The 17,500-nt window shown below is 45.2% G+C and overlaps 1 protein-coding gene across 3 annotated transcripts in view; it reads right to left on the bottom strand.

Moving 5' to 3' along the window:
• The window catches only part of col6a1 (collagen, type VI, alpha 1), a 71,029-nt gene that overhangs the window by 8,152 nt on the left and 45,377 nt on the right, over positions 1-17,500 (bottom strand). For all 3 annotated transcript variants that reach the window (XM_036966989.1, XM_036966988.1, XM_036966987.1), the window contains exons 23-25: positions 16,423-16,485; positions 8,531-8,596; positions 1,225-1,260 (exon numbers count right to left, since the gene is read on the bottom strand). In XM_036966989.1, the coding sequence (XP_036822884.1) occupies positions 1,225-1,260; positions 8,531-8,596; positions 16,423-16,485 (165 nt within the window). The remainder of the gene's footprint in view (positions 1-1,224; positions 1,261-8,530; positions 8,597-16,422; positions 16,486-17,500) is intronic.

The raw sequence follows: 17,500 nt of genomic DNA, 5'->3' as shown, positions 1-17,500 counted from the left end.
GTAGAATATTAATGCCCTTCCATCAGTAGAATATTAATGCCCTTCCATCAGTAGAATATTAATGTCCTTCCATCAGTAGAATATTAATGCCCTTCCCATCAGTAGAATATTAATGCCCTTCCATCAGTAGAATATTACTGCCCTTCCATCAGTAGAATATTAATGTCCTTCCATCAGTAGAATATTAAAACAGTAGATACAGGGCCTTCAGAAAGTATTCCCCTTGACTCTTTCCACATTACAGCCTTATTGTTTAAAAGGGGGTCTGAATACTTTCAGAATGTATATAATCATTTTACTTTCTGTTTTTACTTTATTTTTCCATTTGAGTATTTACAAATACAGAGCCCAAAACAATTCCTTTGATTTGAGTATTTACAAATACAGAGCCCAAAACAATTCCTTTGATCTGAGTATTTACAAATACAGAGCCCAAAACAATTCCCTTGATTTGAGTATTTACAAATACAGAGCCCAAAACAATTCCTTTGATTTGAGTATTTACAAATACAGAGCCCAAAACAATTCCTTTGATTTGAGTATTTACAAATACAGAGCCCAAAACAATTCCTTTGATTTGAGTATTTACAAATACAGAGCCCAAAACAATTCCTTTGATTTGAGTATTTACAAATACAGAGCCCAAAACAATTCCTTTGATCTGAGTATTTACAAATACAGAGCCCAAAACAATTCCTTTGATTTGAGTATTTACAAATACAGAGCCCAAAACAATTCCTTTGATTTGAGTATTTACAAATACAGAGCCCAAAACAATTCCTTTGATTTGAGTATTTACAAATACAGAGCCCAAAACAATTCCTTTGATCTGAGTATTTACAAATACAGAGCCCAAAACAATTCCTTTGATTTGAGTATTTACAAATACAGAGCCCAAAACAATTCCTTTGATTTGAATATTTGAATGGTTATTTGTAAAAACCAAATTGTATTAAAGATTTTCAAGTACTTCTTTCAAATCAAATTATATTTTCCAATACCTGGGTAAAATGCATGGGAGTGTCTATTTCCTAAAGAAAAATGTTCAACTGCTTGTCTTTTCAAATAAAATATACTGTACCTGAATGTGTGAAAGTCATTTAGATATTTGAACCCTGGTCTTGATATAACCACATAAGATACCAGAAATGTTTCACAGTGAGCAGTATTTAATCGCAAGTTAACACACAGTTTATAGCGTCTCCTCCTGTAACATTGACTCACATCAACTCCTGCAGGTCCGGGAGGCCCAACTGGTCCCTGTAGACAGAGACAGAGAGAGAGACAGAGAGAGAGGGAGAGAGACAAAAAGAGAGAGAGAGAGACAGAGAGAGAGAGAGGGAGAGAGAGAGAGAGAGAGAGGGAGAGTGAGAGAGAAAGAGGGAGAGAGGGAGAGAGAGACAGAGAGAGAGACAGAGAGAGAGAGAGAGAGAGAGAGAGAGAAGAGGAGTGAGCCATGCATCATTACCTTATAGGGACATAACTAATGTCAGATCTTATTTAGTCGCAGGAGGGACATCATCCTACAGCAGGACGATTTGAATGAATATTGAATATTTAGAATAGCCGACAGGAAGCGGTGTTTCTAGGCTCTACAATGCAGTAACGGGGGGGGGGGGGGGCACAAACACACTTAAATATAGGATGGTATCTGTGATTGGGTGTTGCATACAGCAGGCCTATCAAATGGACTGGAATTTACACGCCTCTTTCAAACCATGATGCTAGGAGAGAAGAGGTAATGATGACGAATAGATGCTGTGTGCAAAACGGAGATTTAATAGGTTAGTAGAGGAGCCCTACTGCAATAGATGAATGGGGTTAGTAGAGGAGCCCTACTGCAATAGATGACTGGGGTTAGTAGAGGAGCCCTACTGCAATAGATGAATGGGGTTAGTAGAGGAGCCCTACTGCAATAGATGAATGGGGTTAGTAGAGGAGCCCTACTGCAATAGATGAATGGGTTTAGTAGAGGAGCCCTACTGCAATAGATGAATGGGGTTAGTAGAGGAGCCCTACTGCAATAGATGAATGGGGTTAGTAGAGGAGCCCTACTGCAATAGATGAATAGGGCTAGTAGAGGAGCCCTACTGCAATAGATGAATAGGGCTAGTAGAGGAGCCCTACTGCAATAGATGAATGGGGCTAGTAGAGGAGCCCTACTGCAATAGATGAATGGGGCTAGTAGAGGAGCCCTACTGTAATATATGAATGGGGCTAGTTAGTGTAGAAGCCCTACTGTAATAGATGAATGGGGCTAGTAGAGGAGCCCTACTGTAATAGATGAATGTGGCTAGTAGAGGAGCCCTACTGTAATAGATGAATGGGGCTAGTGTAGGAGCCCTACTGCAATAGATTAATAGGGCTAGTAGAGGAGCCCTACTGCAATAGATGAATGTGGCTAGTAGAGGAGCCCTACTGTAATAGATGAATGGGGCTAGTAGAGGAGCCCTACTGCAATAGATCAATGTGGCTAGTAGAGGATCCCTACTGTAATATATGAATGGGGCTAGTTAGTGTAGAAGCCCTACTGTAATAGATGAATGGGGCTAGTAGAGGAGCCCTACTGTAATAGATGAATGTGGCTAGTAGAGGAGCCCTACTGTAATAGATGAATGGGGCTAGTGTAGGAGCCCTACTGCAATAGATTAATAGGGCTAGTAGAGGAGCCCTACTGCAATATATGAATGGGGCTAGTAGAGGAGCCCTACTGTAATAGATGAATGGGGCTATTAGAGGAGCCCTACAGTAATAGATGAATGGGGCTAGTAGAGGAGCCCTACTGTAATAGATGAATGTGGCTAGTAGAGGAGCCCTACTGCAATAGATGAATGGGGCTAGTAGAGGAGCCCTACTGTAATAGATGAATGGGGCTATTAGAGGAGCCCTACAGTAATAGATGAATGGGGCTAGTAGAGGAGCCCTACTGTAATATATGAATGGGGCTAGTAGAGGAGCCCTACTGTAATAGATGAATGGGGCTAGTAGAGGAGCCCTACTGTAATAGATGAATGTGGCTAGTAGAGGAGCCCTACTGCAATAGATGAATGGGGCTAGTCTAGAAGCCCTACTGCAATAGATGAATGTGGCTAGTAGAGGAGCCCTACTGCAATAGATGAATGGGGCTAGTAGAGGAGCCCTACTGTAATATATGAATGGGGCTAGTTAGTGTAGAAGCCCTACTGTAATAGATGAATGGGGCTAGTGTAGGAGCCCTACTGCAATAGATGAATGGGGCTAGTAGAGGATCCCTACTGTAATATATGAATGGGGCTAGTAGAGGAGCTGTACTGTAATAGATGAATGGGGCTAGTTAGTGCAGAAGCCCTACTGTAATAGATGAATGGGGCTAGTTAGTGTCAAAGCCCTACTGTAATAGATGAATGGGGCTAGTTGGTGTCAAAGCCCTACTGTAATAGATGAATGGGGCTAGTTAGTGTCAAAGCCCTACTGTAATAGATGAATGGGGATAGTTAGTGTAGTAGTCTTACTGTAATAAATGAATGGGGCTAGTTAGTGTAGGAGCCCTAATTTAATAGATGCATGGGGCTAGTTAGTGTAGAAGCCCTACTGTAATAGATGAATGGGGCTAGTTAGTGTCAAAGCCCTACTGTAATATATGAATGGGGCTAGTTAGTGTCAAAGCCCTACTGTAATAGATGAATGGGGCTAGTTAGTGTCAAAGCCCTACTGTAATAGATGAATGGGGCTAGTTAGTGTCAAAGCCCTACTGTAATAGATGAATGGGTCTAGTTAGTGTCAAAGCTCTACTGTAATAGATGAATGGGGCTAGTTAGTGTAGTAGCCCTACTGTAATAGATTAATGGGCCTAGTTAGTGTAGTAACCCTACTGTAATAGATGAATGGGGCTAGTTAGTGTCAAAACCCTACTGTAATAGATGAATGGGGCTAGTTAGTGTAGTAGCCCTACTGTAATAGATGAATGGGGCTAGTTAGTGTAGTAGCCTTACTGTAATAAATGAATGGGGCTAGTTAGTGTAGGAGCCCTACTGTATTAGATGAATGGGGCTAGTTAGTGTCAAAGCCCTACTGTAAAAGATGAATGGGGCTAGTAGAGGAGCCCTACTGTAATAAATGAATGGGGCTAGTTAGTGTAGTAGCCCTACTGTAATAGATGAATGGGGCTAGTTAGTGTAGTAGCTCTACAGTAATAGATGAATGGGGCTAGTTAGTGTAGTAGCCCTACAGTAATAGACGAATGGGGCTAGTTAGTGTAGTAACGCTACTGTAATAGATGAATGGGGCTAGTTAGTGTCAAAACCCTACTGTAATAGATGAATGGGGCTAGTTAGTGTAGTAGCCCTACTGTAATAGATGAATGGGGCTAGTTAGTGTAGTAGCCTTACTGTAATAAATGAATGGGGCTAGTTAGTGTAGGAGCCCTACTGTATTAGATGAATGGGGCTAGTTAGTGTCAAAGCCCTACTGTAAAAGATGAATGGGGCTAGTAGAGGAGCCCTACTGTAATAAATGAATGGGGCTAGTTTGTGTAGTAACCCTACTGTAGTCGATGAATGAGGCTAGTAGAGGAGCCCTACTGTAATATATGAATGGGGCTAGTTAGTGTAGAAGCCCTACTGTAGTTGATGAATGAGGCTAGTAGAGGAGCCCTACTGTAATATATGAATGGGGCTAGTAGAGGAGCCCTACTGTAATAGACGAATGGGGCTAGTAGAGGAGCACTACTATAATAGACGAATGGGGCTAGTTAGTGTAGAATCCCTACTGTAATAAATGAATGGGGCTAGTAGAGAAGCCTTACTGTAATAGATTAATGGGGCTAGTTAGTGTAGAAGCCCATACTGTAGTAGATGAATGGGGCTAGTAGAGGAGCCCTACTGTAATAGATGAATGGGGCTAGTTAGTGTAGAAGCCCTACTGTAATAAATGAATGGGGCTAGTAGAGAAGCCTTACTGTAATAGATGAATGGGGCTAGTTAGTGTAGTAGTCCTACTGTAATAAATGAATGGGGCTAGTTAGTGTAGGAGCCCTACTGTAATAGATGAATGGGGCTAGTTAGTGTAGGAGCCCTACTGTAAAAGATAAATGGGGCTAGTAGAGGAGCCCTACTGTAATAGATGAATGGGGCTAGTTAGTGTAGGAGCCCTACTGTAATAGATGAATGGGGCTAGTAGAGGAGCCCTACTGTAATAAATGAATGGGGCTAGTTAGTGTAGGAGCCCTACTGTAATAGATGAATGGGGCTAGTTAGTGTAGGAGCCCTACTGTAAAAGATAAATGGGGCTAGTAGAGGAGCCCTACTGTAATAGATGAATGGGGCTAGTTAGTGTAGGAGCCCTACTGTAATAGATGAATGGGGCTAGTTAGTGTAGTAACCCTACTGTACTAGATGGATGGGGCTAGTAGAGGAGCCCTACTGTAATAGATGAATGGGGCTAGTTAGTGTAGGAGCCCTACTGTAATAGATGAATGGGGCTAGTAGAGGAGCCCTACTGTAATAGATGAATGGGGCTAGTTAGTGTAGGAGCCCTACTGTAATAGATTAATGGAGCTAGTTAGTGTAGAAGCCCTACTGTAATAGATTAATGGGGCTAGTTAGTGTAGTATCCCTACTGTAATAGATGAATGGGGCTAGTAGAGGAGCCCTACTGTAATAGATGAATGGGGCTAGTTAGTGTAGGAGCCCTACTGTAGTAGATGAAAGGGGCTAGTTAGTGTAGTGGCCCTACTGTAATAACATAACAGATGTTCTTTGAAAAGCACAGCTTCCAACGGGCAGAACGACAGATGAAAACATTTAAGAAAACATGGAATTCAACTGTCTCTCTGCTTCAACAACAGGGTCTTTCAATAGTTCTACGTCCCTCTGCTTCAACAACAGGGTCTTTCAATAGTTCTACGTCTCTCTGCTTCAACAACAGGGTCTTTCAATAGTTCTACGTCCCTCTGCTTCAACAACAGGGTCTTTCAATAGTTCTACGTCTCTCTGCTTCAACAACAGGGTCTTTCAATAGTTCTACGTCTCTCTGCTTCAACAACAGGGTCTTTCAATAGTTCTACGTCTCTCTGCTTCAACAATAGGGTCTTTCAATAGTTCTACGTCTCTCTGCTTCAACAACAGGGTCTTTCAATAGTTCTACGTCTCTCTGCTTCAACAACAGGGTCTTTCAATAGTTCTACGTCTCTCTGCTTCAACAACAGGGTCTTTCAATAGTTCTACGCCTCTCTGCTTCAACAACAGGGTCTTTCAATAGTTCTACGTCTCTCTGCTTCAACAACAGGGTCTTTCAATAGTTCTACGTCTCTCTGCCATAAAGATCATCAAGGACATCAACCACCCGAGCCACTGCCTGTTCACCCCGCTATCATCCAGAAGGCGAGGTCAGTACAGGTGCATCAAAGCTGGGACCGAGAGACTGAAAAACAGCTTCTATCTCAAGGCCATCAGACTGTTAAACAGCCACCACTAACACTGAGTGGCTGCTGCCAACACACTGACACTGACTCAACTCCAGCCACTTTAATAATGGGAATTGATGGGAAATGATGTAAATATATCACTAGCCACTTTAAACAATGCTACCTTATATAAATGTTACTTACCCTACATTATTCATCTCATATGCATACGTATATACTGTACTCTATATCATCGACGGTATCCTTATGTAATACATGTATCACTAGCCACTTTATACTATACTATGCCACTTTGTTTACATACTCATCTCATTGTACATACTGTACTCGATACCATCTACTGTATCTTGCCTATGCTGCTCTGTACCATCACTCATTCATATATCCTTATGTACATATTCTTTATCCCCTTACACTGTGTACAAGACAGTAGTTTTGGAATTGTTAGTTAGATTACTTGTTATTACTGCATTGTCGGAACTAGAAGCACAAGCATTTCGCTACACTCGCATTAACATCTGCTAACCATGTGTATGTGACAAATAAAATTTGATTTGATTTGATTTGATTTGATTTGCTTCAACAACAGGGTCTTTCAATAGTTCTACGTCCCTCTGCTTCAACAACAGGGTCTTTCAATAGTTCTACGTCTCTCTCTGCTTCAGGGTCTTTCCATAGTTCTACGTCTCTCTCTGCTTCAGGGTCTTTCAATAGTTCTACGTCTCTCTCAGCTTCAGGGTCTTTCAATAGTTCTACGTCTCTCTCTGCTTCAGGGTCTTTCAATAGTTCTACGTCTCTCTCTGCTTCAGGGTCTTTCAATAGTTCTACGTCTCTCTCTGCTTCAACAACAGGGTCTTTCAATAGTTCTACGTCTCTCTCTGCTTCAGGGTCTTTCCATAGTTCTACGTCTCTCTCTGCTTCAGGGTCTTTCAATAGTTCTACGTCTCTCTCTGCTTCAGGGTCTTTCAATAGTTCTACGTCTCTCTGCTTCAACAACAGGATCTTTCAATGGTTCTACGTCTCTCTCTTTTCGTCCTTCCATTGCCCTCACTCCCATCTGTTTGTTTCAAGCAGAGAATATTCAATTTACGAGCATTTTTTCTTGACGAAGAGGATACAACCACACGCACACAGCAGTTAATTGTAGGCTGAGCGTAGCACACTTCCCACAAACACATAACTCAAACTGTTTATCCTATAAATATGCAGCCTAGCTACTAGCCAGGGAAAAACAGAGGGGGAGAGACTGTAACCCCTCTCTCTCACACCATCTCTCCGTCTCTCTTTAAATAATAATAAGTCGAATTTATAACAAAGAAAAACATCTCCAAGTGCTACATTGAGTGCATCTCTCTTGTCTATCTGTCTCTCTGTCTCTCTCTCTGTCTCTGTGTCTCTGTCTCTCTCTCTGTCTCTGTGTCTCTGTTTCTCTCTTGTCTATCTGTCTCTCTGTCTCTCTCTCTCTGTCTCTCTCTGTGTCTCTGTCTCTCTCTCTGTCTCTGTGTCTCTGTTTCTCTCTTGTCTATCTGTCTCTCTGTCTCTCTCTCTGTCTCTGTCTCTGTGTCTCTGTTTCTCTCTTGTCTATCTGTCTCTCTGTCTCTCTCTCTGTCTCTGTCTCTCTCTCTGTCTCTGTGTCTCTGTTTCTCTCTTGTCTATCTGTCTCTCTGTCTCTGTCTCTCTCTCTCTGTCTCTGTGTCTCTGTTTCTCTCTTGTCTATCTGTCTCTCTGTCTCTCTCTCTGTCTCTGTCTCTCTCTCTGTCTCTGTGTCTCTGTTTCTCTCTTGTCTATCTGTCTCTCTGTCTCTCTCTATCTGTCTCTCTGTCTCTCTTGTCTATCTGTCTCTCTGTCTCTCTCTCTCTCTGTCTCTCTGTCGCTGTCTCGCTGGCTGTCTGCCTCTCTTCCATCCATCTATAGAAGAGGGTGGGCCAGCCCTAGAAGCCTGGTTCCTGTCTGGGTTTCTTCCAATAGATTCCTTCCATCTAGACAGTTTCTCCTAGTCACTGTGCTTCTGCCGCTGCATTGCTTGCTCTATGGGGTTCAAGGCTGGGAATCTGTAAAGCACTTTGTGACAACTGCTGATGTAAAAAGGGTTTTATGAAATAAATGTAATTGATCTCTCTGTCTTACCGGGTTTCCTTCAGGTCCTCGGTGACCTTTGGCTCCTTTGTTCCCTGGGAGTCCTGGGGAGTCGTTCTGCAGAGGAGAGACAGGTAGAGACTTAGTAACATACAATACAGGTAGTGAAACTTTGAAAGTGTCGTGAGAGAGGGTGAGACAACAGATGAGTAACCTATATTATTATCTCTGGGGTCAAAGTTCACTCAAAACAGGTGGACTATACTGTCTACTGTCTACTGTCTACTGTCTACTGCCTGACTAGTGACTACTGTCTACTGTCTACAGTCTACTGCCTGATTAGTGACTACTGTCTACTGCCTAACTAGTGACTACTGTCTACTGCCTGACTAGTGACTACTGTCTACTGTCTACTGCCTGACTAGTGACTACTGTCTACTGTCTACTGCCTGACTAGTGACTACTGTCTGACTAGTGACTACTGTCTACTGCCTGACTAGTGACTACTGTCTACAGTCTACTGCCTGACTAGTGACTACTGTCTACTGCCTGACTAGTGACTACTGTCTACTGTCTACTGTCTGACTAGTGACTACTGTCTACTGTCTACTGCCTGACTAGTGACTACTGTCTACTGTCTACTGTATACTGTCTACTGCCTGACTAGTGACTACTGTCTACTGTCTACTGACTACTGCCTGACTAGTGACTACTGTCTACTGTCTACTGTCTGACTAGTGACTACTGTTTACTGCCTGACTAGTGACTACTGTCTACTGACTACTGCCTGACTAGTGACGACTGTCTACTGACTACTGACTACTGCCTGACTAGTGACTACTGTCTACTGCCTGACTAGTGACTACTGTCTACTGACTACTGCCTGACTAGTGACTACTGTCTACTGTCTACTGTATACTGTCTACTGCCTGACTAGTGACCACTGTCTACTGTCTACTGCCTGACTAGTGACTACTGTCTACTGACTACTGCCTGACTAGTGACTACTGTCTACTGTCTACTGTATACTGACTACTGCCTGACTAGTGACTACTGTCTACTGTCTGACTAGTGACTACTGTTTACTGCCTGACTAGTGACTACTGTCTACTGACTACTGCCTGACTAGTGACGACTGTCTACTGACTACTGACTACTGCCTGACTAGTGACTACTGTCTACTGTCTACTGCCTGACTAGTGACTACTGTCTACTGTCTACTGTCTATTGCCTGACTAGTGACTACTGTCTACTGTCTACTGTCTGACTAGTGACTACTGTCTACTGCCTGACTAGTGACTACTGTCTACTGACTACTGTCTACTGCCTGACTTGTGACTACTGTCTACTGTCTACTGCCTGACTAGTGACTACTGTCTACTGTCTACTGTCTACTGCCTGACTAGTGACTACTGTCTACTGACTACTGTCTACTGCCTGACTAGTGACTACTGTCTACTGTCTACTGCCTGACTAGTGACTACTGACTACTGTCTACTGCCTGACTAGTGACTACTGTCTACTGCCTGACTAGTGACTACTGTCTACTGCCTGACTAGCGATGACTGTCTACTGTCAACTGCCTGACTAGTGACTACTGTCTACTGACTACTGTCTACTGCCTGACTAGTGACTACTGTCTACTGACTACTGTCTACTGCCTGATTAGTGACTACTGTCTACTGTCTGACTAGTGACTACTGTCTACTGACTACTGTCTACTGCCTGACTAGTGACTACTGTCTACTGACTCCTGTCTACTGCCTGACTAGTGACTACTGTCTACTGCCTGACTAGTGACTACTGTCTACTGCCTGACTAGTGACTACTGTCTACTGCCTGACTACTGACTACTGTCTACTGTCTGACTACTGTCTACTGACTACTGTCTACTGCCTGACTAGTGACTACTGTCAACTGACTACTGTCTACTGCCTGACTAGTGACTTCTGTCTACTGTCTGACTAGTGACTACTGTCTACTGACTACTGTCTACTGCCTGACTAGTGACTACTGTCTACTGACTACTGTCTACTGCCTGACTAGTGACTAATGTCTACTGCCTGACTAGTGACTACTGTCTACTGACTACTGTCTACTGCCTGACTAGTGACTACTGTCTACTGTCTGACTAGTGACGACTGTCTACTGTCTATTGCCTGACTACTGACTACTGTCTACTGTCTGACTAGTGACTACTGTCTACTGACTACTGTCTACTGCCTGACTAGTGACTAATGTCTACTGTCTACTGCCTGACTAGTGTCTATTGTCTACTGTCTACTGTCTACTGCCTGACTACTGTCTACTGTCTATTGCCGGACTAGTGACTACTGTCTACTGTCTGACTAGTGCCTACTGTCTACTGCCTGACTGGTGATGACTGTCTACTGACTACTGTCTACTGCCTGACTAGTGACTAATGTCTACTGTCTACTGTCTACTGCCTGACTAGTGTCTATTGTCTACTGTCTACTGCCTGACTAGTGACGACTGTCTACTGTCTACTGCCTGACTACTGTCTACTGTCTATTGCCGGACTAGTGACTACTGTCTACTGTCTGACTAGTGCCTACTGTCTACTGCCTGACTGGTGATGACTGTCTACTGTCTACTGTCGACTGTCTACTGTCTACTGTCTGACTAGTGACTACTGTCTACTGTCTGCTGTCTACTGTCTACTGTCTACTGCCTGACTAGTGACTACTGTCTACTGTCTACTGTCTACTGTCTACTGTCTACTGCCTGACTAGTGACTACTGTCTACTGTCTACTGCCTGACTAGTGACGACTGTCTACTGCCTACTGTCTACTGTCTACTGTCTACTGTCTACTGCCTACAGTCTACTGACTACTGTCTACTGTCTACTGCCTGACTAGTGACGACTGTCTACTGTCTACTGTCTACTGTCTACTGTCTACTGCCTGACTAGTGACTACTGTATACTGTCTACTGCCTGACTAGTGACTACTGTATACTGTCTACTGCCTGACTAGTGACTACTGTATACTGTCTACTGCCTGACTAGTGACTACTGTCTACTGCCTGACTAGTGACTACTATATACTGTCTACTGCCTGACTAGTGACTAATGTCTACTGCCTGACTAGTGACTACTGTCTAATTCCTGACTAGTGACGACTGTCTACTGTCTACTGTCTACTGCCTGACTAGTGACGACTGTCTACTGTCTATTGCCTGACTACTGACTACTGTCTACTGTCTGACTAGTGACTACTGTCTACTGACTACTGTCTACTGCCTGACTAGTGACTAATGTCTACTGTCTACTGTCTACTGCCTGACTAGTGTCTATTGTCTACTGTCTACTGCCTGACTAGTGACGACTGCCTACTGTCTACTGCCTGACTACTGTCTACTGTCTATTGCCGGACTAGTGACTACTGTCTACTGTCTGACTAGTGCCTACTGTCTACTGCCTGACTGGTGATGACTGTCTACTGTCTACTGTCGACTGTCTACTGTCTACTGTCTGACTAGTGACTACTGTCTACTGTCTGCTGTCTACTGTCTACTGCCTGACTAGTGACTACTGTCTACTGTCTACTGTCTACTGTCTACTGCCTGACTAGTGACTACTGTCTACTGTCTACTGCCTGACTAGTGACGACTGTCTTCTGCCTACTGTCTACTGTCTACTGTCTACTGTCTACTGCCTACAGTCTACTGACTACTGTCTACTGTCTACTGCCTGACTAGTGACGACTGTCTACTGTCTACTGTCTACTGTCTACTGCCTGACTAGTGACTACTGTATACTGTCTACTGCCTGACTAGTGACTACTGTATACTGTCTACTGCCTGACTAGTGACTACTGTATACTGTCTACTGCCTGACTAGTGACTACTGTCTACTGCCTGACTAGTGACTACTATATACTGTCTACTGCCTGACTAGTGACTACTGTCTACTGCCTGACTAGTGACTACTGTCTACTTCCTGACTAGTGACGACTGTCTACTGTCTACTGCCTGACTAGTGACGACTGTCTACTGCCTGACTAGTGACTACTGGAGGGTTGAGGTATGGGGGTGAGGGGAGGGCTGAGGGATGTGGCTGGAAGGGATGAGGGATGGGGCTGAGGTGAGGGCTGAGGGATGGGGCTGTGAGGGATGAGGGACGGGGCTGAGGTAAGGACTGAGGGATGGGGCTTTGAGGGATGAGGGATGGGGCTGAGGTGAGGACTGAGGGATGGGGCTGTGAGGGATGAGGGATGGGGCTGAGGTAAGGACTGCGGGATGGGGCTGTGAGGGATGAGGGACGGGGCTGTGAGGGCTGAGGGGAGGGCTGAGGGATGGGGTTGAGGGGAGGGCTGATGAATGGGGTTGAGGGGAGGGTTGAGGTATGGGGCTGAGGAGAGGGCTGAGGGATGGGGTTGAGGGGAGGGATGAGGGATGGGGCTGAGGGGAGGGCTGATGGATGGGGCATAGAGCAAGGGCTGAGGGGAGGGCTGAGGTATGGGGCGGAGGAGAGGGCTGAGGGATGGGGTTGAGGGGAGGGCTGATGGATGGGGCATAGAGCAAGGGCTGAGGGGAGGGCTGAGGTATGGGGCGGAGGAGAGGGCTGAGGGGAGGGCTGAGGTGAGGGCTGAGGGATGGGGCATAGAGCAAGGGCTGAGGGGAGGGCTGAGGTATGGGGCTGAGGAGAGGGCTGAGGGGAGGGCTGAGGTGAGGGCTGAGGGATGGGGCATAGAGACCAGTCCCAGCATAGTCCCAGTCCCAGTCCCACTATAACACATCACTGGGACTGGGACTATAACACATCACTGGGACTATAAGACATCACTGGGACTGGGACTATAACACATCACTGGGACTGGGACTATAACACATCACTGGGACTATAACACATTACTGGGACTGGGACTATAACACATAACTAGGACTGGGACCATAACACATCACTGGGACTGGGACTATAACACATCACTGGGACTATAACACACTACTGGGACTGGGACTACAACACATCACTGGGACTATAACACATCACTGGGACTATAACACATCACTGGGACTATAACACATCACTGGGACTATAACACACCACTGGGACTGGGACTATAACACATCACTGGGACTATAACACATCACTGGGACTATAACACACAACTGGGACTGGGACTATAACACATCACTGAGACTATAACAGATCACTGGGACTATAACACATCACTGGGACTATAACACATCACTGGGACTATAACACATCACTGGGACTGGGACTATAACACATCACTGGGACTATAACACATCACTGGGACTATAATACATCACTGGGACTATAACACACCACTGGGACTATAACACAATACTGGGACTGGGACTATAACACATCACTGGGACTGGGACTATAACACATCACTGGGACTGGGACTATAACACACCACTGGGACTATAACACATCACTGGGACTGGGACTATAACACAACACTGGGACTATAATACATCACTGGGACTATAACACACCACTGGGACTATAACACAATACTGGGACTGGGACTATAACACATCACTGGGACTATAACACATCACTGGGACTATAACACATGACTAGGACTATAACACATCACTGGGACTATAATACATCACTGGGACTATACCACACCACTGGGACTATAACACAATACTGGGACTGGGACTATAACACATCACTGGGACTGGGACTATAACACATCACTGGGACTGGGACTATAACACACCACTGGGACTATAACACATCACTGGGACTGGGACTATAACACAACACTGGGACTATAATACATCACTGGGACTATAACACACCACTGGGACTATAACACAATACTGGGACTGGGACTATAACACATCACTGGGACTATAACACATCACTGGGACTATAACACCTGACTAGGACTATAACACATCACTGGGACTATAATACATCACTGGGACTATACCACACCACTGGGACTATAACACAATACTAGGACTGGGACTATAACACATCACTGGGACTATAATACATCACTGGCACTATAATACATCACTGGGACTATAATACATCACTGGGACTATAACACACCACTGGGACTATAACACAATACTGGGACTGGGACTATAACACATCACTGGGACTATAACACATCACTGGGACTATAATACATCACTGGGACTATAACACACCACTGGGACTATAACACAATACTGGGACTGGGACTATAACACATCACTGGGACTATAACACACCACTGGGACTATAACACAATACTGGGACTGGGACTATAACATATCACTGGGACTATAACACATCACTGGGACTATAACACATCACTGGGACTATAACACATCACTGGGACTATAACACATCACTGAGACTATAACACATCACTGGGACTATAACACATCACTGGGACTATAACCATCACTGGGACTATAACACATCACTGGGACTATAACACATCACTGGGACTGGGACTATAACACACCACTGGGACTATAACACATCACTGGGACTGGGACTATAACACACCACAGGGACTATAACACATCACTGGGACTATAACACATTACTGGGGTTCAACAAGAGAAATGAGCTTCCCACATACTCTCCCCTCATTTCCTGGTATCCATGACAATGACACATACACAGCTGCAGCAGCTCACAGCTTTTAATACACACACACACACACACACACACAAACACACACATACACACACACACTGCGTCCAGAACATAAAGTGTTACCAGCTGCAAGACTGAAAGATAGAGGGAGAGAAAGGGAGGGAGAGACTGGGGAGGGAGAGACTGGGGAGGGAGAGACTGGGGAGGGAGAGAAAAGGGAGGGAGAGACTGGGGAGGTAGAGAAGAAGGAGGGAGAGACTGGGGAGGGAGAGAAGAAGGAGGGAGAGACTGGGGAGGGAGAGAAAAGGGAGGGAGAGACTGGGGAGGGAAAGACTGGGGAGGGAGTGACTAGGGAGGGAGAGACTGGGGAGGGAGAGACTGGGGAGGGAGAGGCTGAGGAGGGAGAGACTGGGGAGGGAGAGACTGGGGAGGCAGAGACTGGAGAGGGAGAGGCTGAGGGGGGAGAGACTGGGGAGGGAGAGACTGGGGAGGGAGAGACTGGGGAGAGAGAGAAAATGGTGGGAGTGACTGGGGAGGGAGAGAAAAGGGAGGGAGAGACTGGGGAGGGAGAGAAAAGGGAGGGAGAGACTGGGGAGGGAGAGACTGGGGAGGGAGAGAAAAGGGAGGGAGAGACTGGGGAGGTAGAGAAGAAGGAGGGAGAGACTGGGGAGGGAGAGAAGAAGGAGGGAGAGACTGGGGAGGGAGAGAAAAGGGAGGGAGAGACTGGGGAGGGAAAGACTGGGGAGGGAGTCACTAGGGAGGGAGAGACTGGGGAGGGAGAGACTGGGGAGGGAGAGGCTGAGGAGGGAGAGACTGGGGAGGGAGAGACTGGGGAGGCAGAGACTGGGGAGGGAGAGGCTGAGGGGGGAGAGACTGGGGAGGGAGAGACTGGGGAGGGAGAGACTGGGGAGATAGAGAAAAGGGAGGGAGAGACTGGGGGGGAAAGAGAAGGAGGGGGAGAAGAAGGAGAGGCAGAAAGAGGGAGAGACTGGGGAGGGAAAGAAAGGGAGGGAAAGGGAAGGAGGGGGAGAAGAAGGAGAGGGAGAAGGAGGAGACAGATAGAGAGGGATAGAGAAACAGATAGGGAGGTATAGAGAGACAGATATAGAGGGATAGAGAGACAGATAGAGAGGGATAGAGAGACAGATAGAGAGACAGATAGAGAGGGATAGAGAGACAGATAGAGAGGGATAGAGAGACAGATAGAGAGGGATAGAGAGACAGATAGAGAGGGATAGAGAGACAGATAGAGAGGGATAGAGAGACAGATAGAGACGGTGTGACTCACGTCCAGGTATAGGGGGATAGATATAGATGGATATAGACGGTGTGACTCACGTCCAGGCCAGGGTTTCCAGGCTCTCCGTCATCTCCTTTGGGTCCTGGAGTTCCCTTCCCGCCCTGAAGGTCACAGGTCAGGGGTCAGAGACAGTTGTCATGGAAATCTATTGATGAATCAGACATTGGGCGAACCAGACCACATACAACTGGCAAATCGTCATGTCTCGGATAAAGAAGGACTGTATCTTAAATGGCTCTCTACTCTCTATATAGTCATGATATAGGCCTGGTCAAATGGCTCTCTATTCCCTATATAGTCATGATATAGGCCTGGTCAAATGGCTCTCTATTCCCTATATAGTCATGATATAGGCCAGGTCAAATGGCTCTCTACTCTCTATATAGTCATGATATAGGCCTGGTCAAATGGTTCTCTATTCCCTATATAGTCATGATATAGGCCTGGTCAAATGGCTCTCTATTCCCTATATAGTCATGATATAGGCCTGGTCAAATGGCTCTCTATTCCCTATATAGTCATGATATAGGCCTGGTCAAATGGCTCTCTACTCTCTATATAGTCATGATATAGGCCAGGTCAAATGGCTCTCTATTCCCTATATAGTCATGATATAGGCCTGGTCAAATGGCTCTCTATTCCCTATATAGTCATGATATAGGCCAGGTCAAATGGCTCTCTACTCTCTATATAGTCATGATATAGGCCTGGTCAAATGGCTCTCTATTCCCTATATAGTCATGATATAGGCCTGGTCAAATGGCTCTCTATTCCCTATATAGTCATGATATAGGCCTGGTCAAATGGCTCTCTATTCCCTATATAGTCATGATATAGGCCAGGTCAAATGGCTCTCTATTCCCTATACCCAGATGAATACATCTACTCTAAAACCCAGATGAACCCAGATGAATACATCTACTCTAAAACCCAGATGAACCCAGATGAATACATCTATTTTAAAACCCAGATGAACCCAGATGAATACATCTACTCTAAAACCCAGATGAACCCAGATGAATAAATCTACTCTGAAACCCAGATGAACCCAGATGAATACATCTACTCTAAAACCCAGATGAATACATCTACTCTAAAACCCAGATGAACCCAGAT

This window comes from Oncorhynchus mykiss, chromosome 28, assembly GCF_013265735.2.
Source record: "Oncorhynchus mykiss isolate Arlee chromosome 28, USDA_OmykA_1.1, whole genome shotgun sequence".
Classification (NCBI taxonomy): domain Eukaryota; kingdom Metazoa; phylum Chordata; class Actinopteri; order Salmoniformes; family Salmonidae; genus Oncorhynchus; species Oncorhynchus mykiss.
The sequence above is the reverse complement of the archived record's forward strand: the minus strand, read 5'-3'. Positions and strand labels throughout refer to the sequence as shown.